The following is a 22705-nucleotide window of genomic DNA, read 5'->3' on the forward strand; positions in this document are numbered from 1 at the left end:
TTTTTGTTTTTTGGGTATTTAAAGCCAGTTTGTTATTGTTTAACCAGGTTTTCATTTTTTCTAATTTGTCAGTGATGATTTTTATTTCTTCTATGTTTTCTGGGTTGAAAGGGTGCAGTAGTTGAATGTCATCAGCGTATGAGAAAGTTGTAAATCCTAGTGACTGTGACATGGTGATAAATGGGGATAAAAAAATGTTAAACAGAAGAGGGGATAGTATTGATCCTTGTGGAACTCCAGAAGATAAAGGGAAGTTTTCAGAATAGGACTCATTAAATTTAACTTTCGAGATTCGGTTCGATAGAAAGGATGATAACCACTGTAAGACTTGGCCATCTATCCCTAATGATTGCAGTCGATTAAGAAGAATTTCATGATCAATGGTATCGAAAGCTGCGGATAGATCTAGAGAAAAGAGTGCTACAGATTTATGATGGTCAAGAAAGTAATGAATATTTGTAACAAGACCAATCATAGAATATTCAGTGCTGTGATATTTTCGAAAACCTGTTTGGTTGGGATGTAATGCGTTAGAGGATTCGATGAATTCAGAAAACTGTTCAAAAACCAGTTTTTCAGTTATTTTCATTAGGAATGGTAGGTTTGAAATGGGGCGGTAATTAGATGTGTCATCAGGACTGGATTTGAGGTTTTTTAAGATTGGTATAACAATAGAGGATTTCCAAGTGGTAGGAACAGTAGAAGAAGAAAAACTTTTTTGTATGAGTGATAGCATAAATGGACCAAAATAAGAGAAATATTTCTCTTATAAGCCTTCATGGGGAGAGACAGGCAGGCAGGCCTTCAAGGAGGGGACAGGCCTTCAAGGGGGTGCAGCCTTCAGGGGGGTGCAGGCCTTAAAGGGGGGGGACATGCCTTCATGGGGGGAGACAGGCTTTCGGGGGGGACAGGCAGGCAGGCCTTTAAGGGGGGGGACAGGCCTTCAAGGGGGGGACAGGCCTTCAGGGGGAGATGCAAGCCTTTAAGGGGGAGACAAGCCTTCATGGGGGAGACAGGCTTTCGGGGGAGGGACAGGCAGGCAGGCCTTTAAGGGGGGGACAGGCCTTCAAGGGGATGCAGGCCTTCGGGGGGTGCAGGCCTTCAAGGGGGAGGACAGGCGTTTGGGGGGGGACCCTGGTGTAGAAGTACACAGAGGAAAGGGGTGTTCAAAGAGACGTGCATATGCCAGACTTTGGGGGGGAAGAAATAATGGGTCTGAAAATAGAGGAGAGGGAGAGAGATGATGGACCATTGGATTTAGGGAGGGAAGGAACAGAAAGGGAGAGAAATTGGACACAAGGGATGGTTTGGAGGAGGGACAGAGATACTGGATAGGAGGGTAATTGGGAAAAGAAAGGGAGAGATGGTGGGAGAGGTGGTGGGGAAGGAGGGAGAGATGCCGGATGAAAGGGTAGTTAAGAAAAGGTGGATCTGTGGAGGGAGATGAAAAAAAGGAAAGATACCAGACTTCCTAGGGAGGGAAGGGAAATAGAAAGGGAGGACAGAGATGGCAGATGGATGGTTAGCATGAAGAAAGAAGGAGACCCTGGCAAGCAAGTTATCAGAAGACAACCAGAGCCTGGGACCAACAAGATTTGAAAAATAACCAGACAACAAAAGGTAGAAAAATTTATTTTATTTTCTGTTTTGTGATTACAATATGTCAGATTTGAAATGTGTATCCTGCCAGAGCTGGTGTTAGATTGCAAACGTGAGCTAGGATTTAACAGAGAGAGGAAAAGTCCTTTTTGTTTCTTTATTTTATTTACACCACAGCGCCAGTATGGTTAGGAGAAGCCAAAGGGGGTGAAAAAGCTATAAAACCCACCAGGATTTTTGAAAAAAAATCACCCAACTGGGCAGGAAAATCGAATCGAAAAACCAATTAAATAGGCTGAATTGAAATTTTTCTTCCTAAATCGGGCAGTTTGCGCTACTGTCTCAGATTTTAGGACCTGGGATTGGGGAGAGATGGCATTGTCAGTACTTTATAATGCAAGTGAAACGAGGATTTGGTCAGACTTTTGAAGGGTCTGCAGAAGAAAAATATTGTATAGGTCGGGGACATGAGACAGCAGGAAATGGGAACTTTTCTTCCTTCTATTTTTGTGAATGGAAAGGCTGAGGATGTCAGAGAGTTCAGTTAAAATATGTGCTTTATAAAAAAATATAATAATGTGTTTTATAAAGTTTATAAGCATTGCTAGCCTACCCGGTAAGGTGTTCCTAGTGGTGGTGGTGGTGGTGGTGGCAGTGTGTCAATGTGTTGAGAGGAAGATGTGGTCTGGGAAATTCTCCTGAGCAAACTCCGGGCCCATTTCCACCCCCCAGTTAGTCCACTCCACTCAACTGGTTCACACACTGAGTGGGTCTTTGGGTATTGTGCCTAGGTAGTTGTTTTGGGATCTCTTCCAGTGGTTTGTCAGTATCTCCTTGTGGTCCAAGGAAGGAAACTTTGTTAACCTTAGCATTGACCTTTTGTAACAGTGCTGCTTGTGTGGCATTAGGCTATGTAGTGATCGAAAGAAAAAAAACAGACCTTTGCACATTTTTGCACTATAGGTGGGTGTATGAGGAGATTCACATTTCCTGCACAGCTAAGTCCATGTGAAGTTCCCTTGTGCTGTATTTGACATCTAGCAAGGTCTCTGTTTGGAAGGAAAGATCTAAGCTTAAAAATGAAGTGGCCAGAAGTTATGGTAAAAGCAGATAGCTTAGCTGGTTTTAAGAAAGATTTGGACAAATTCCTGGAGGAAAAGTCCATAGTCTGTTATTAAGACATGAGGAAGTGTCTGCTTGCCCTGGATCGGTAGCATGGAATGTTGCTACTCTTTGGGTTTTGACCAGGTACTAGTGGCCTGGATTTGTTGCCATGAGAATGGGCTACTGGGCATGATGGACCATTGGTCTGACCCAGTTAGGCTATTCTTATGTTATGTTCTCATCTGTAGGGGCCTTTGTTTTCACTTCTTATTTTAATGTATTTTTTTTCTGGGAACTTATTAGTGTTTTTTATAATGGGAACAAAAATGGAAGAGAATTAATGTATGTAGAATGGGGGGGGGGTTTAACTAATTTTTTCAGCTAAATAATTAAATCCACCTCAACCAGACATAGGAGAACTCGCACATCATTCACACACCCTCCAACCAAAAACATCAAAAGAAAAAAACAGTTCGACAACCTCTTAGCCATTCGAGCTGCAAAACTCGACCCCCAACTCTACAACCTATTGACCTCGACCACAGACTACAAAACCTTCAAAAAAGAAATAAAAACCCTTCTATTCAAAAAACACATAAAACCGAACTAACACAATCAGAACTGTCTCAAGCATCACCTGCAACTACTCCATACGTACTTCTGATGTCATGACAATTCAGACATAATTTATGTTATGTTATGTTTGGAATAATGGTTACATATATGAGGTTCAATAAAAGAATATTTTCACTCCCTGTTTCTATTCTGACCATTTATACCGTTTCATGGTTATTACAAAAAATATTTTTTACACGGGGGGTGTCAAAAAATGATGGGCCCCAGGTGCCACATACCCTAAGTACGCCACTGCTTCCAGCTGTCAAATCTGACAGCTAGAATGTTCATGCAGCTGATGCTGATCTCTGCATGAGGACTGCAAACGTGCAGGAAATCAACAGAAAACCAAAACTGCACCAATACAAAAGACACACAAACCAAACCTCTCAAAACAGGAAAAAAAAACCCACAGTTCTTACATTCCAGATCCTTTCTGCTTCAAAAACCCCTTTAAAATCTTCTTTAAACCCTGTTTTTTTCACTCAGGTAACTTTTAAACTTTTAACCCTGGTTACACAGAGGGCTATTCTTGTTATGTTTTGTGCATGAATAATTAGGACTAAAATATCACTAGTATTGAGCTGATGTTTGGTTTTCTGTGTGCAATGCAGAGCCCACCCAGCATGTTCTACTTTAGAACCCCAACAAAGTGAAGGTAAGAAAGATGTCTGTACATCCTGGTAATTTATGGGCATCAATATAAAAACAGACTCTAAAAGAGTCTCTGAGTATATCTTAAGAGTATGATCAAGATAGCAGCAGTCCATTGAATCCCCAGCAACAAAAGATAGGCACTTATTGCATGGCACCCAACAGCATCTAACTCCAAAGTAAGTGTGTTTAGGGGTGGAGAAGGACTTAGGTGCTTCTAGGCATAATTCTCTAAAGGAGTTAGGCACCTATAATGCAGATCTTTAAAACCATGGCCTAAGTGACATGCGCCTAAGTTTTAGTTAGGCATAATTCTGTAATAAGCACCTAAGTGTGATTGACAAGAGATAGGTGCCTATCTTTTTAGACATCATTTACAAAATATCACCCCCCTCCCCACCCATTGTGTACCATTCTGGAGACCACATTTTTAAAAAAATATATAAATAGGATGGAGTCGGTCCAGAGGAAGACTGCTAAAATGGTCAGTGATCTTTGTCATAAGGTGTATGAGGACAGACTTAAAGATTCAAAAATCGACTGGTTTGCGACCCCTTTGCAACCCAATTTCCCTCTGGCCCGATTCACTAACTTCTCCTATGATCTGCTTCTGATCCGCACATGCAAATGAGCGGACTGGCATGCAAAGTAGGCAGGGACCCGATTCACAAAACAAATTTGGGACACCGATTGGGCTGGCTGATCAAGAGAAGAAACGACTGCTGGGGATCAGTCGCACATATCACTGCCGACTCTCCTGCTCCATTGTCGCCCTGCACTCTGCCCCAATCTTTCAGCCATACCTGATCTTAGCTGTCAGTCTCAGGGGTTTTTTCTGCAAGCAACAAAATGGAAGCCTGTCCAGTCCCGATCTTCCAGCCCTGCTTTCTCACCCATATCCTCTCTGCTCCGAGCCCTGGATCTCTGCCGCCTTCCCTGCAGTGCGAGCCCACGGGTTTAAAGCGGGGCTGAATGCCGCAGTGCAGCCCCGCTTTATACCTGCAGGATCGCACTGCAGGGAAGATGGCAGAGAGCAGGGCATGAAGCTTCCACCCACACACACACTCGACTGCAGGCAGGCAGGCTCGGCTGGCTTGAACAACTTACTTTACTAATGCATCGCGAAGGTAAGGGGGAGAGAGATAGATTCAGTAGGTAGGAAGAAGGGAGGGGGCTGCACGCAATCAATGACCGCGTGTGTTCCCTTCCTTAACTGTGGGGACAAGGCCATTCATCGCTCCACGGGGCGGTGGATGGCCTTGTCCCCGTGCTCGCAGTAAGCACTCCCCCCACCCCCTCCGTTTCGGCAGGTTACCCGCGGCTAGCCACAGGTAACAGCCACCATGTCATGCTCTACTCTGGACTGAGAGGGCATATGATGAAGTTAAGAGGTGATAAGCTCAGGAGTAATCAAAGGAAATACTTTTTTAATAAAAAGGGTGATAAATGTGTGGAATAGTACCCCAGTAGAGGAGGTGGAGACAGACTGTCTGAATTCAAGAAAGCGTAAGATAGGCACATGGGATCTCCAAGGGCAGTGTATCGCAAACTGTGTGCCACAGCATACTAGTGTGCCTCCTGAGATTTCAGGTGTGCCGCAACACACTGGGGAGGAAGAGAGGTGCTGGCTGACTGCCTATAGGATGTGCCTCTTGCGGCACCAGCACCTCACCACTCTGGTCCTCTTCCCTGCTAGCACCCCCCACTGGCGGCTCAGGGCCCATCTTGAGGGCCTTTGTGAATGCACGGATGTTTGCGTGATATCATCACAGCGACGTCCGCATACTTCCAGATGTCTCGAGCCGTGGCCACTACTTTTAGTGTGCCACGGCTCAACAAAGTTTGCGGGACACTGTCTTAGGGAGAGGAGATAGTGGATGCTGCGGATTGGTAGACTGGATGGGCCTTTACCTGCCGCCATGTTTCTTTGTTAAATGTAAAGTATCAACAACAAGACTTCATAAGATACAAATAACACTGCATTTTAAGACTAGGAAATAATAAATAACTCACAGTGAGGTAAAGTGAGTTTTGCTATGTAGAGTGGATGACAGGGGTGAAAGATTCAGGACCGGGGGAGAAGAAAGTAGTGGGGTAAACATGCCAGATATGAAAGTTCAAAAACTAGCAAAATGTCTCATCTGTGAATTATATAAAACCATGCTTGGATTCTGCAAAACAGTCAAAAGATAGTTGCCAAAGACAGTTTCAGTTTGAAAAGAAAAACACTTGAATTGCAGTGCAAACTACTAGTACATTTGCATGAAATATCCTAGTTTGGGTGATTTTGTTGAAAAGAGACTTTATGCTGGGTTTTGACTTTTCATTGTTCCCATCAAGCCAGGATGAATATTGGACAGTATTAGACTTTGCCAGATTCCACATTGCTCAGGTCAGGTGGGCTCACTGACATAGGCTCTGGTGATGTGTAGAAGAAAGGTGTGTTAGTCTGCTGCTGGTGGAAAGGTGGGCTGATGCCAGTTGTAATTTAAGACAATAGGCCCAGTGCTTGCCTGCAGCTGCTTCTAGCACCTACTGCTCCCACGAATCCCAGCTAGCAATATCACAGTACAGATCAGGGTCAGGGTAGTTACCCAACCCAGCCCGAGCCACACACTCAGAATAACGCGGCCCTGCTTCTCAAACAAAGCAGAAATGGCAGAGAAGCAGGGTGAGAGTGTGAAAATGGCCAGTCCTGACCTGGCAGGGCAGGTGTTGGTGATGATCGGATCCAGGAGCCCCGTCACACCACAGCAGTCAAGGGCATGGTGCAGTACTCTTAAGGTTAGTCCCAGAGATGTCCTCTCTGTCTTTAGAAACTTGGCATAAGCATAGAGGTAGAGATTCTGTAGCACTGAAACCACCCCATCCTGGTTGGCATAGATCGCAGCTGCCACAGCCAACTTGGCGAGCAGGGCAGCCAGGAGGAAGGCTAAATATGTTCCCAGTAGACATGTGGATTCTCGGCCTGCGCCAAAGCAGCCCAGAGCACCCAGCAGAGCTACAAAGGCACCGTCTGCCATCAGGATGCAAACAGCCGTATAGAAAGTGGTGTTTCCCAGCTCCAGGTCCTCTGCCCGATTGTTGTCAATCCACATCCAGATGGCGAAACTCAGAAGCACCATCCCACAGATCCACAGGAGACAATTAAAGACCATGAGATATTGTTTGATGCATGCGATTGCTCCTCGGACAGCCATTAGGATAATGCTGAGCAAATTTCTCTGTTGTAGATGTTTCTTCTTATCTGATAAGATAATAATTTTTGGATTTGCCTTTTTAAATAGCTCTCATAGTGGTATACAGCAGTTTTAGAACTTGAATACAATAAGATATGTTCCTCTCTTACCTCTGCAAACTGCTTTCTTGAACGACTTTGAACAGGAGACTGAAGAAAGCAATGCTGGGTTTATTCTAAAATGCAATGCAATTTTTTTTTTTTTTTCAAAGAAAAAAAAAAGCTAAGTTTCGTTTCTCCAGTTTTAACAAACATTTCCTGTCATTCAGCACACCAAGGTCTTAATGCATTACATGTTCCTAACATCTACAAATTAGGTGATCAATAAAGATTTGATCTATTTTGCACTAAATTGGGTTAATCTTGGCCTCTTTCTGGACAAACCTATCCCCTCCTATTGATATTAAAATTTCCCAAAGAAACTTGCATAGGATAGTCAGTGTCCAATTATTTATTTAGACTTGTAGAGATGCATTGCTGAGTTATCTAGTTCAGGCTGGGGATTTTGTGGTGGTCCTATATATCTGACTACCCCACTTTGGTGCATTATGGGACTTGCAGTACTGATTTAAATCAAGGATGTTTAACTAACAGGAGACAGCTTCACATGACAACACTGAAGCTGTCTCCTCACGCTTCAGTCATCTTGATATCAAAACACACTCTGATTAATGCAGTCTCCTGTCAGTTAAACCTCAGCATCTGTTTTGGGTGAATCAATATGGTGATAAGCTCAGCATACTGGCTTCACATCAGGTAATGGCCAAAGCCTGCTCCTGCCATCTCCTGTTACTTAAACAATCTTGATTTCAATGGTCAGGATCATGCATTACAAATCCCTTACTATTAAAGAAACTGAAATTAAATGAATTCCACACTGTTTTGGAAAACTAGAAATAGCCAAAAAAACTTCAGCCTGGAACTAGGTAACTTGGAGTGAAGAAGTATCTTATGGAATTTTTTATTATCACAAATTCTAAATATCATAGGAAAACCTATTCATTGTTTTCCTTCCCTTTTGTGAAAGGATGTAAATACAAGAAATATCAGGAACGACTGTTATCTTTTCAGGCAGCCTCATGGACTAAGGACTTAACTTATATATTTATACTCCCAACAATTTTGACATGCCTTAAAAACGTATCTTTTCAGGGAACACTTTGGAAGTTAGAAATCAGATGTCTATTCATTTGTATTACTAGTCTTTGTGAACCGCATAGAACTTAATGGTATTTGCGGTATACATAAGGTGACCATACGTCTCGTTTTGAACGGGACCATCCCGTTATTACACTGCCTGTCCTGTTGTCCCCACGAACTGCTTTAGGACGCCAAAATTTCCCGTTTTCAGTGGTGAGGGCAATGTAATAACAGGACGGTCCCATTCAAAACCCTGGAAGAGCTGGGGACACATGCATCCACTCAAGATGTCACCTCCTAGAAGCTGACTGCTGCTTTGACCTGTTCTAACGCAACATCCGCTTCTGATTAAGGTGGGACACATCCAAGGGGGAGGGGTTGTGCCAGTGAAGAATGGGTCGGCGTGCAATTGTCGGGGCGCTTTTGACGAGTCACCCTGCGAGATTGATGGTGGGCGACCTCAGGTATGAGTTTCACAGTAGTATGGGGAGAGTTTTTTTCCCCAAGGAGAGGTGCTGAGTCGCAGATATAAATTTGCCCTCCAACAGCAGCTGCTCACCACATGGTTGTGGGCTGCAGTATAAGCAGGCAGGATGCCGGTGCAGGACACATTTTTGAACTCGGCAGCTCTGTTCATGGGGTGGAATGCGAGTGAAGGAGAGCAGCTCTTCTCTTCGGTGGGGTGGGGTGGGGGGTGATGGTGACTTATCAGCCGACTGACATTTGACTCCCCTGCTATAAACGTTTGGAAAGTGGTTAGGAATAGTGGGCAGGTGCTGCCCCCTTCTCTGTCAGTTGTGTGTGTGTGTCTGTGTGTGTAGGAGGGAGACACTTATTAGCTGACAGTGTATAAGAGGCACAGGACTCGTTGTCGCCACACAGCATCTTGATCAGGGGACAGGTCAGTTTCATAGTGTCATTGTCTAAAATGACATGGCAGCGGTAGCACACTAGGGACTCTTTGGGGGGGGGAGGGTGATGGTGACTTATCAGCGGGGGCTGTGGCCGGGGACCTGCCTGACATTGTAAGGATGGTAAAAAGTGTTTGCAAACCCCAAAATGAAGTGCAGAGACTGAAGCAAAGGGGGATTTCGGATACTTCGCAGGTAATGTAAAAACGTTCCCGTATAGCACAGTAAAGACAACCAGGTTTGCTACTTCCCCAATAGATCACAAGCCTCCAGAAAACCACCAAAATGATTGCTGCTTGCCAGGGGGGGGGGGGGGGGAAAAAACTGGACAAATCAAACTCCCGTGCAAAAGTTGTAGTTTCGTAGCTTCAACCAATAGAAGTGAATAATTCTCCTTACCCTGTAACAAACAGAGCAAATTTATCATTTGCATCAGTCTGTACTACTTAAGAGGTAGTTTGTATTTGTTGGTGGTCGACTTGGGGGTTTTGTGCCTTGTGCTTTAATACTGTATTAGGTATTTTACTCAGGGGTTTGCCCGAGGGCGTTGTTATTGACCTGTATTTTCACATCCCTGCTTTCTGGGATATTTTATGTACTGGATGCTGAATTAAAAAAAACTCTCCAAAGCAAATTGGGCAAATTCTGTAAGCATTTCTGCTCTGACCTTTGTATGTGCTTGTTTGTTGTTACCCTGTGGCAGTGGTGTACCAAGGGCGGGGCCAGGGTGTGTGTCAAAAAATGATGGGCCCTGGGTGTCGCATACCCTAGGCATGCCACTGTTTCTCTCCAACGTCAGAGTTCATGTCAGAGAGAGGCTTGTGGGTCAGCCACATGCAGCGTTTCGAAGCTGCTGGGGCCAGGCCGGGCCATTCAGGAGTGCTGGGTCATCATCCGCCATCCAGGAGTGCTGGAGCAAGGAAAAGTTCAAAGAGTTGGAAAGACTAAGAGGAGCACTTCCACAAGTAAGAAGACAGGGGATACAAGGTGGGGGATTAGACATAGTGATGCGGGGAGTGCTGCTGGGGACAAATGCTGGAAGGCAGGAAGGGGGAGAAGGCTGTGCTTCTTTAGCTTCCAGCTGGCTTAGGACTCTATCTCTGAGTAGGGGGCAGTTGCCCTAGTTGCACTCCCCTAACATTATTCTTGCCGTGTGTGACTAAAGTATTCTGTTAGCTTGATTTTTCTATGTAGCATTCTGTTGTAATTTGGTTTGTTCAGTTTTCACAATAGTGAAGGGGATATTTGTGAAAGGGAGGAGAGATGGGTTTTGTTGAACCTTGCTCTGTTTTATTTGTGTTTATAAAATGACAATTAATTCTACTCTTCGGTGGAGGGAGACCTGGGTTCCGAGGCAGGTGACTTCCTGGAGGACGCGGGGATGCCAAGATTGTCCTCTCCCATGCGTAATTCCTTAAATAGACCAATACAGGGGAAGGAAATACAGTTAGCGGTGAAGCAACTAAGGAACCGAACATCCCCGGGCCCTGATGGGTTTACCCCGGAATTTTATAAGCTCTTAATCTTACAAATTTGTGGACCCTTGGAGGCATACTATCAAGCGGCAGATGAGGGGGGAGCATTTCCGGAGGGAGCTAATCATGCACATATAACATTAATTCCTAAACCTGGGAAACGAGAAACAGACATAGAATCATATAGGCCTATCTCTCTCCTCAATGTAGACATCAAAATCTTGGATAAGGTATTAGCTAATCGGCTGGCGGCATTACTTCCCCAATTGATTATTCCAGAGCAGGTAGGCTTTGTCAAACAGCGCCACTCGGTCCTCAATGTTCGGAGACTATTGACGGCCATACATAGAGCTCAAGTAACACGAATGGATGGTATACTGGTTAGCCTAGATGCGGCTAAAGCCTTTGATAAGGTCAACTGGAAATACCTATTTGCCGTACTCTCCTACATGGGTATCACTGGTTGGTTTTCTGACATGATTCGATTACTATATACATCACCCACTGCTAGTATTTTAGTAAACGGGACGAGGACGCCATCTTTCCAGATAGCGCGAGGGACGAGACAAGGTAGTCCTCTCTCTCCCTTGTTGTTTTTGCTATATTTGGATCCCTTTCTGCGAACACTGCAGAGGGATGATGGTATAATGGGCCTTCCGGAGGGGGATTCTCAATTGCGTGTATTGGCAATTGCTGATGATATGTTGTTGGCTTTATCTGACCCACAGGCTTCCTTGACGAGAGCATTAGCCATCTTAAATGAGTTTAGTTTATATTCCGGATTGTTACTCAACTTTCAAAAATCCTTGGTACTCCCTCTGTCCCGAGAAATCCCTGCTAGGTGGAGGGGGACCTTTCCTTTGCAATGGGCTACTAATTCCTTGACATACTTAGGAATAAAAATACCTATAGATATCACCAGCTTATATTCAGAGAATGTCCTGCCACTCCTGACTCTTACACGACAGAAATTATCTGTTTGGAGGGACTTTCCTCTATCATTAATGGGTAAAATTGCGTTGTATAATATGGTGTTGTTGCCTCAATGGCTTTATATCTTTCAAATGCTCCCTCTTTTGTTGTCCTCCAAACACGAGAAAGAGGTGGGGAAATACCTAACTTCTTATTTGTGGAATGGTAAAAAGGCTAGGATTTCATTGTCCATACTGATGCTTCCTAAAGCGCAGGGAGGGCTGGGACTTCACAGCCTTCGATTGTTCTCTCAGGCGTGCCAAATGAGGCACTTAAATGACTGGTTCTGGGGAACTAGCCACTTTTCGGCTACTGCCTCTGAGCTTGCCCTTTGCGCCCCATACCACTTTAGTTATTTGTTGCACACTTTACATCTTCCTGGGGGGCCACCACCAGTTGGTGATTTGCTTTTTAAACCTCTGCGTCAAGTGTGGAGGCGTTTATGTAAAATGCTAAAGATCAACCCTACAGCTACAGCTTACCTGCCTTTTCTGGATAATAAAGACTTTCTACCTGGGACATCCAAATTTCCAATTTCGGTTTGGAGAACATCAAATTTGCAATATATATTTCAGGTGGTCACAGCACAGGGTACGGTACCGTCATTCACGGTGATGCAGACTGAATATCTTTGGACACCTCGGGACTGGTTGGCATATGCTCAGATGACATCATATATTCGATCTCTCCCTTCATCAGGGCTCACTAACCATAGTCAGGAGACTATCTCAGAAGCGTTATGTTTATCAGCACAGACCCAAATTCCATTAAATTCCACTTACGTTTCCTGCGTGAGAGTTTGGGGTCTATTTCTTATGACTCTTATGCGGCCCGCTGGTCCGGGGACTTGCCATGTGAGCAGGCTTCGCAGCTCAAAGCGGGAATCCAGGGTACGCACTACTAATGCTGACAGCGCCTCAATATGTGCATCCGATAGTAGGAGCACCCAATTCCGCCGCCATCTTGGAGTCCGGTTTCTGAGACCTCATGTCTTTTTCTTTGTCCTTTCTCGTTGTCTTCCCACTCATAGCTGGGCTGAGATGTTGAATAAATCTGTCCATATATCACGCCAATCTCGATTCCAACGATTCAGGCACCAGGTGAGGCTAGAGGAGGTGGGAAAGGACCCAGGGTAGAGAATGACATGGTGGTTGTTACCCGCGGCTAGCCGCGAGTAGCTGCGGGTAACCCGCCGAAATGGGGAAAGAAAAATAGTAGTCACTGCAGGGACGGGGACAAGGCCATTCACCGCCCCGTGGAGCGGTGAATGGTCTTTGTCTCCACAGTGAGGCAATTAAGGATTGCGCGGTCCAGCAGCCCCCACCCACCCGATCGCAGCGTTTAGCTAGCTCCCTCCCTCCACCTCACTTTATATGCCGAGTTTGCCAGCTTTCTTTTTCGCCGAGCCGCACGCTTTCAAAAACCCGCGCACACACGGCTGCTGGAGTTGTTCAATCTTCTTTCCTGCACGTTCCTGTTTCCGATTGCATCAGAGCAGAAGATTGAACAACTGAGCAGCTGCGTGTGGGTGGCTTTTTGAAAGCGTGCAGCTCGGCAAAAAAGAAAGCCAGCAAACTCGGAATATAAGGTGAGGTGGACGGAGGGAACTGGCTGAATGCTGCGATTGGGCGGGTGGGGGCTGCTGGACCGCGCTCACACTAGGAAGGAGGGAGTGAAAGGGAAAAAGATTCTGGGCCAAGGGGATGAAGAGGGAAAGAAAGAAACCCACAGCAGGAAAAAAAGGGGAGGACAGGTAGGTGAGACAGATGCTGGAAGCAGGTGGGGGGGGGGAAGAAAGAGGGAAAGAAGCTAGATGGAACTGGTATGGAAGAGGAAGATAGGGGAAATCTGGACACAGGAAGGTAACAGAAAGAGGGGAAATTATGTGCATGGGGGTATAGGGACAGAGACATAAAGGGGACATGCCATGGGGATGGTATATGGACACGGGGGGGGGGGGCAATGCCAGATACATAGGCAAGATATTAGAAATGGGGAAAATAGGAACACAGAAGTGAGATGATTTGTGGGGATGGGACAGGGACCGAGCTCGCAGGCTCCAACGGCTTGCACAAATTACATTGTAACGTGCCACGAAAATAAGAGGGAGGTAGGTAGATAGATAGGCCACGCGAGAGGAATTGAAAGGGGTAGAAAGGAACAGATGGTAAAGGAGGGAGGGAAGGGTGGTGGTGGAAAGGAATAGAACAGACATTGAAAGAGGGTAGAGAGGAACAGACCCGGAAGGGAAATGTGGAAGTCAGAGTGGGGGAGAAGACGCTGGAAGGGAAGAAGACAGATGCCAGACTATGGGGGAGCGGAGGGAAGAAGATGGGTGCTAGACCAATTGGGGAGGGTGAAGGGAGAGGCACAGTAACAGCAAATGGAAGACGCAGATGGAAGGAATTGAATGAGAATGTGGAAAGCAGAAACCATACAACAAAGGTAGAAAAAAAAAATTCTATTTATTTATTTATTTTTTGCTTTAGGATAAAGTAGTATATTAGTTGTGTTGATAAAAATTTATAAAGAAAGCCCTGCCAGCTGAACATCTCTTTCTCTAGCTCAGCAGCCAGAACTTTGATTTATAAGGAAGGAATAAGCTAAATATTGCAGTACTAAGGCTTATATGGATGCTGCGGGGACGGGGACGGGGCAGTGAATGGGATGGCAGTGATGGTGACGGGGCGGTGAAGGGGACGGTGGGCCGGGGACGGGGCAGTGACGGGGACAGATTTTTTCCCCGTGTCATTCTCTAACCCAGGGACCTGGAGCTCGAGCAAGACACGCCCCGCTCCGCTCCAGTCACCTCAAGTGACTCTTTCATTTCAAAGATTTATAAAGTATGGATATATCCTAAAAATAAACTAGAAAGGAAAACAGGCTGAACCTGGTTTATGGAAGTGAGGTGATTAAATCCCCAGCTGACATGAAGCTATTCAAAGTTGTTAATACACATGTGGACTGTGAAAAATTACAGGAAGAACTTAGGAAATTGGAAGACTGGGCATCCAAATAGCAGATGAAATTTAATGTGAACAAATGCAAAGTGATACACTTTGGGAAGAATAATCAAAATCATAGTTACCAGATGCTACAGTCTACCTTAGGGGCAGCACCCAAGAAAAAGATATAGGTGTCGTAGACAATATGCTGAAATCTTCCACCCAATGTGCCGCAAACAGGATTCTAGTAATTATTAGGAAAGGGATGATAAATAAGACTAAGAATATTATAATGCCTCTGTATCACTCCATAGTGCAACTTCACCTTGAGCATTGCATTAATTTCTGGAGGCCATATCTTGCTAAGGAGGTAAGAAGACTTGAAGCAGTCCAGAGGAAGGTGATGAAAATGCTACCTGGATTGTGCCAAGAGACATATGAGAAGAGGCTTGAATACCTAAATATGTATATTCTAGAGCAGGGGTCCCCAACTACTGAGCCGCAAACTAGTACTGGGCCGTGGGCTGTGCCAAAACAGGTCACCCAGAAAGAATAATTTAAAAAAAAATTTTTTTTATATTATTTACATTAGTTTACAAGGTATTTTATTTTGAAAAGTGACCACCACTTCCATCCATGCTTCTTTCCCACATTTGTCTCAGTCACAGTTTTTGTTCGGTAAGCTCACAAGCTAATCCTAGCAAAAAAATTAGTAAAAAAAAAACCCAAAACAACAAAAAACCCATCGCTGGAGAGCTTCTTTGAAAAGGGGGAAAGACCCAATGATGAGACAGCAGAAGATTCCAAGACTGCCAACAAAAAGAGAGCTGCATTTAAAAGAAAATACAAAGAGTCCTACTTAAATTACAGATTCATTGCAACGGGTGATTCACATTCTCCAAGCCCACTATGTATAATATGTGGCAACCAGCTATCCAATGAAGCCATGAAACCTTCAAAACTGCTTCACCACATAGAGACCAAGCAACCTGCATTAAAAGATAAGTCTTTGGAGTTTTTTTGAAAGAAAAACCAAACACGGACAGAAGCAATTATTGAAGGCCATCACTTCATCAAATGTGTCTGCACTAAGAGCATCATTCTTAGTGGCTAACCACATTCTTAAATCTAAGAAGCTCTGTTCTATTGGTGAAGAGTTGATCCTGCCTGTTCCTAAGGACATTTGCTGTGAACTTTTAGGAGAGGCTGCAGTTCAAAAGATAGCACATGTTCCTCTTTTGGCTAGCACCATAACTAGATGAGTCGGTGAAATAGCAGAGGCTGTTGAGGCACAGTTGTTAGAGAGGATTAATAAGTCACCATAGTACATAATCTAGGTTGACAAGTCTGTTGACAAAGCAGAAATGTTAATTTTTTTTGTGCAATATATTTTTCAGAAGAATATGCATATGTTATTTTATTTCCCCTTTCCTATTTGTCTTTTCCCTTCTCCTCCTCTATCCTTTTTTGTTTCTGGTCTTTGGTTTTTTAAAAATCTGTCTTGTAATTGAGTTAATTTTTTTATTAACAAATTATACAAGGATGCACAACATATAATATGCTCATATAATGAATAAAAATGTTGTGTGATTGTGGCATCGAGGTACCTCCCTCTTCAAACCCAGCACGCACCCATAAAGAGGGAGAAAAAGCCTCAGACTAATGTAGCAGTATAGAAAGTTGGGAGGGTACTCGAAAGGGTCCAGAGAACAGCGACTAAAGTGGTTAAGGTGCTGGAGGAGTTGCCGTACAGTGAGAGATTAGAAAAACTGGGCCTCTTCTCCCTTGAAAGAGGATACTGAGAGGGGACATGATCGAAACATTCAAGATAATGAAGGGAATAGACTTAGTAGATAAAGACAGATTGCTTACCTTCTCCAAGGTAGAGAGAACGAGAGTGCACTCTCTAAAGTTAAAAGGGGATAGATTCCGTACAAATGTAAGGAAGTTCTTCTTCACCCAGAGAGTGATAGAAATCTGGAACACTCTTCCAGAGGCTGTTATAGGGGAAAACACACTCCAGGGATTCAAGACAAAGTTAGACAAGTTCCTGCTGAACCGGAACGTACACAGGTAGGGCTGGTCTCAGTTAGGGCACTGGTTTTTGACCTAAGGGCCGCCGCATGAGCGGACTGCTGGGCACAATGGACCACAGGTCTGACCCAGCAGCGGCAATTCTTATGTTCACTATTGATGCCAACCAACACCACAGCTGTGGAACTATTCAAGTATTTGAATGATTATATATCAGGAAAACTGAATTGGTAATTTTGTGTCAGTGTATGCACGGATGATGCGGCTGCCATGACTGGACTGTTTTCTGGTTTTACTACTCGGGTCAAGGAGGTCACTTCTGAATGAGTCTACACACTGTGCCATCCAAAGAGAAATGCTGGCTAGCTGAAAAATGTCACCTGATTTTAACAATGTTTTGCATGATGTGATTAAGATGATCAACTACATCAAAGTACACGCCCTTAACTCGTGTCTGTTTGAGCAGCTTTGTGAGGAGATGGACGCAGAGCACAAACATCTTCTCTTATACACCTTTCTAAAGGTAGATCGTTGGCCAGAATTTTTAAGTTAGAAGAGCCACTCCAGAGATTTTAGAAAAACAGTCACTACTGGCAGCACATTACAGTAGCATAGAATGGGATGCAAAACTTGCTTACTTGTGTGACATATTCAACCTGCTCAATGAACTCAATCCATTATTTCAGGGGAGAACGACAACTGTTTTCAAGTCAGCAGATAAAGTGGCTGCATTCAAAGCCAAACTGAAATTATGGGGATGATAAATGAACATTGGAATTTTTGACGTTTCAAACATTAGCAGGGATTTTGGAAAAAAAAACTGTGCCTGGTGCATGATCACCTATCTTGGCTTTCAAAAGAGTTTGAGCATTACTTCCCAACCACAAAAGAGCCCCAAACTGGGAAGGAATGGATCTGTGGACCATTTGTGAACAAGCCAGGTGAATCAACTTTGTCTGTGCTAAAAGAGGATCAACTGCTTGAGACTGCAAATGATGGTGGCCTTAAAAAGTATGTTTGAGACAACTTCAAATCTCCATACATTCTGGATTAAAGTCAAAGTGGAACATCTTGAGATTGCCACAAAAGCACTGAAAACCCTGCTTCCATTTCCAACATCGATTTTTGTGAAACAGGGTTTTCTGAAGTGACTGTAACCAAAACAAGATTATGGAGTAGACAGGACATACGGAACACACTTCGTGTGTCACTGTCTCCCATCACCCCCAGATGGGACTGTTTAGTTGGAGGAAAACAAACTCAGGACTCCTACTGATTCTGCATTATGGTGAATTGTATTAATATATTACAATGTAATAATAATAGAAATAAAGTACATAATATAAAATGTAATAATTTATATCATACACTAGTGTTTAAGCCCATTAGATTAATGGGTGCTAGAATAGATGTGTAGACTTAACAGTTAAAAAAGTGTACTGAAAACTTACTGTGTTGTTAGAAGCTGCATTGTCTGTCTCCTTGGTCGCTGCATGTCTGTCTGTCTTTTTTGCTGTCTCCTTGGCCGCTGTATGTCTGTATTTTTGGCCACTGTCTGTCTCCTTGGCCGCTGTTTGTCTTTTTTGATGTCTGTCTCCTTGTCCACTGTCTGGTTTGTTTTTTTTTCTTTCAATCTCTCTCCCTGGCCTCCTGTGTGTGTCTTTCACTGCCACCTTTTCTGTCAGTCTGTCAATGTCCCATCTGTTTGGCCCCCTGTCCTTCTGTGTGTATGTGTGGAGATGTCAGGGGGATGTCACTTATCGTGCCCCTTCTCCCACCTACCTTTTTTTTTTTTATGAAGCGGCAAACGGCAATCAGCACAGATAACTGCTGCTGAGTAAAGTAAACCGCCACTCGCAGTAAATCGAACGTGTGCACCGAATGCGTTGCACACTTTACCAATTTCTCTTATAATACAATTTCTCTGCCGGCCATGGAGCTACGGACGCACGGAGCCACCAGGTTTGAAGTGCGCATGCACGCTAAGGGAATTATTATAGCAGATGTAATAATTAAATTTTATATTATGCACTCAAATCCTGCCCCCTCAGTTTGTAGAAAAATTATCTTGCATGAAACCAGTCCATGGTGCAAAAAAGGTTGGGGACCACTGACCTAAGGAAAGAAGGGATAGAGGAGATATGATACAGGCATTTGAATACTTAAAGGATATTAATTAGAGAATGACACAGGGACTGTTTACCACAATAAACCCCGAGTCACCGCAGTAAATCCACAGGAATGGAGACATTTGCAACTGGTTTACCGCAGGAATGGGGGACAAGACCTTTCACTGCCCCGCGGGAATGGGGACAAGACCATTTATTGCCCCGTGGGAACAGTGAAAAGTCTTACTCCTGTGGTAAAAAAATTGCACCCGTGTCAGACTTGGCATCTTCTCCCCAGCTCTTCTTGCACCTATTTTACCTTCAGGAGCCAGCCATGCCACAATGAAGACAGAAGGAACCTAAAACTAAAGCCTGAGACCAATGTGATTTGAAGAATAAAATTACCAGACAACAAAAAGAAAAAAAATAATAAGTTTATTTTATATTTTGTGATTAGAATATTTCAGATTTGAAATATGTATCCTGAGAGCTGGTATTAGACATAACTGGGGACTGCAAAGTCCAGGCTGTGCTTCTTTAGATTCCAGCTGGCTTAGGGCTCTATCTCTGAGTAGGGGGCAGTTGCCCTAGTTGCACTCCCCTAACATTATTCTTGCCATGTGTGACTAAAGTATTCTGTTAGCTTGATTTTTCTATGTAGCATTCTGTTGTAATTTGGTTTGTTCAGTTTTCACAATAGTGAAGGGGATATTTGTGAAAGGGAGGGGAGATGGGTTTTGTTGAACCTTGCTCTGTTTTATTTGTGTTTATAAAATGACAATTATCAGAGGAGAAGCTTTCACCCACACACACGTGACTGCAGGGCGGCACAGGCAGGCTTCGCTGGCATCAGTTTCTTTTCTAAAGTGCCGCGAAAGTAAGGGGGAGGAAGGGAGGGAGATAGATTTGGCCGAAGGGAGGGAAGGGGCCGCGCGCGCGATTGGTGACCACACGCCTTCTCTTCCTTATGTTTCTTTACGCCACAAAGGTAAGGGGGAGGGAGATTCTCGGGCCACTGAAGGGCAGTGAGATGGCGAGAGGGAAGGGCGGATCCTGTGGGGACGGGGCGAAGGGAATAGCGGGTTCGGGGACGGGGAGGTGAAGGGGACGGTGGTCCGGGGACGGGGCAGTGACGGGGACAGATTTTTTCCTCGCGTCTTTCTTTAATATTAATCTACAAACAAATCTCTTCCAGAAACCGAGAAATGATAACACTAGAGTACATGAGATGAGATTGTGGGGTGGCAGACTGAGGAGGAACATCAGGAAATACTTTTTTTTATGGGTAGGGTGGTGGATGCCTGGAATGCCCTCCCTGGACAGGTGGTAGAGGCAAAAACAGTGACGGAATTCAAAAATACATGGGATAGACACAAAGAGCCAGATTCTGCAAACGATGCTGCAATTGGTGGTCGCCTACAAAAACAGCGCCTATCGTGTATCAATCACACTATGGCACTGTTTGCAAAATCGTGGTTCTCATTAAAGGTAGGCACCGGTGACATAGGCCAGAGTTTTAAAGGCCTACATTACTGGTGCCTACCTTTGATGGAGAATCATGCCTAATGGTGCCTAATATCATTTCCGGCACAAACCATGCCTACAGACAGTACAGAACACAGCTCTCAGACTCATCTATTCGCTAGGAAAATATGATCACATCTCTAATGCCTATCTCGACTCTCACTGGCTACCAATACATGCAAGAACCCAATTCAAACTATACTGTCTATTATTCAAAGCACTAAACGGAACAGCACCTCTCTACCTAAACAGCCGCCTAAACCGAAACCTTTCACCCAGAGTAAGGAGAACCCAGATCCCATTCACCTACCCCCCACTCAAAGGCACAAGACGCAAAAAACTATATGACAACCTACTTGCTACACAGGCCGCGAAAATTGACCCCACTATATCCAAGTTGCTGATCACAACTACTGACTATAAAGCGTTTCGAAAAGATTTCAAAACCATTCTATTCAAAAAACACATCCCAACAATATAATCTACCATCATCCTCTCACGCTTCACAACCTCCTGCAATTCCTCTCCACAGGCAACATCTAATCTTGTCGCAATTGACGATAAGTCAATTCATATCTAGAAACACTGTTTCTTCCAAATATCTCAAAACGTCAGATATAACAACTTAAAAACAGATTCTAGCTTTTCTGTAATATAAAGTTATGCTATGTAAAATAATGTAATGTAAGTTATGCAAGTACTGTAAAGATAATGTAAAGTAATGCAAAGTAATTCCACGTAAAGTTTTGTAAAGTTATGTACGAAAAGTTATGTAAAGTTAGGTATGCAAAGTTTGTAAAGTAATGTATAGAATTGTACTGTCATCGCCTGGAAATGACCAGCCATCTTCTAATGTAATCCGCTTAGAACCGCAAGGCATAAGCGGAATAGAAATCACTAATGTAATGTACTTTGACCTCAGGCAATGCTAGGCACCTCTCTAGATGCGATTCCAGTGCCCTTTTTGTAGGCATCTACGAGTGCCTACATTTTTTTAAATGAGATTTTATTTTTTTAATCAGCTCAGTCAATTAGTGCGCTGATTAAACCAATTAAAACCCTACCAGTAGCAAAGTGGAGTTGATGAACTGGAGCAACCGTTTATTATGCTATAAGAATCAATCAAAATAGTTGCAGCTAGAAGCTGTACAACAAAGTCTATAGTCATCCCAAGATTGTACTGAAAAAATATAGCAGTTTAACTGGCCATCTGTGCATAAATGATATGTACTTGTATAAGAAGTGATGATGGCAAAGCCAAGGTGTCAAACCAGCTGACAGGTGGTGCAGCAGTAGAGTGGACTCAAATGTTGATTAGATACAGAAGACCCTACACGGTCCATGTTTCGGCATATATACAAGCCTTCATCAGGGGTCCAGCGCCAAATCCAACCAGCTGTTGCAAACAATGGACAAGCTCATAAAGTATTCACAAAGCAAAAGGGATGCGCCTGAAATCGCTAATGCTGAGCTAATCATCATTTGAGTCCAGTCTACTGCTGCACCACCTGTCAGCTGGTTTGACATCTTGGATTCAACATCATTGCTTCTTATACAAGTACATATCATTTATGCACAGATGTCTAGTTAAACTGCTATTTTTTTGTTACAATCTTGGGATTGACTAATATAGACTTTGTTGTACAACTTCCAGCTGCAACTGTTTTTATTGATTTGTGTGGCATAACAAACTCGGTTGCTCCAGTTCACAGGTGTCAAAGTCGGTCCTCGAGGGCCAGAATCCAGTCGGGTTTTCAGGATTTCCCCAATGAATCTGCATGAGATCTATTTGCATGCACTGCTTTCAATGTATATTCATTGGGGAAATCCAGAAAACCCGACTGGATTCCGGCCCTCGAGGAGGGACTTTGACACCCCTGCTCCAGTTCATCAACTTCACTTAGCTGGCTTTTGTTTATGGTTTCACTTTTTCTTCCAGTGGAGTTTTGAGGGGTTTTTTGGTTGCTGCTGCTGCTGCCTTACAGCACCATTTGTAGAATCTGCCCCTAAGGATACCTGAATAAAAAGAGGATAGTATCAACACTAAACTCTACAGATCAAGAGCTGTAACTTTATTTTTTATGAGGAGTGAAGCTGATGCTTGGCAGACTTATACAGTCTGGGTCCAATATGTGGTAAGATGGATCGGGTTAAGCTGCCTTTAGATTGGACAGCAACTTCAGTGATGGGATAATGTGGGCAAGGCCGGTGGACTTCTATGGCCTATGTCCGGAGTGAGAATGCACATTTTACCTATCTCAGTGGAGAGGGGAAAACATCTTATAGTGGAACTTAGCAAGTAAAATGAATAATTACTGGATTGTTGGTTCAACATTGCCTCAATAATGATTATGACTGTTGGGCTGACTGGATGGACCACATAGGT

General features: G+C 43.9%; 1 protein-coding gene across 1 annotated transcript; it reads right to left on the reverse strand.

The window, feature by feature from the left end:
* Positions 1-5377: 5377 nt before the first annotated feature.
* LOC117361146 (CD9 antigen-like) lies at positions 5378-7201 on the reverse strand. Its single transcript, XM_033946139.1, has one exon. The coding sequence runs from the start codon at positions 7170-7172 to the stop codon at positions 6498-6500; it is 675 nt and encodes a 224-aa protein (XP_033802030.1). The 5' UTR covers positions 7173-7201; the 3' UTR covers positions 5378-6497.
* Positions 7202-22705: the final 15504 nt, after the last annotated feature.

The sequence above is a fragment of the Geotrypetes seraphini genome, chromosome 1 (assembly GCF_902459505.1).
Source record: "Geotrypetes seraphini chromosome 1, aGeoSer1.1, whole genome shotgun sequence".
Lineage (NCBI taxonomy): Eukaryota > Metazoa > Chordata > Amphibia > Gymnophiona > Dermophiidae > Geotrypetes > Geotrypetes seraphini.

Coding starts and splice junctions, on each gene's coding strand:
- LOC117361146 (XM_033946139.1), bottom strand. CDS start 7,172: ATGGCTGTCCGAGGAGCAATCGCATGCATCAAACAATATCTCATGGTC.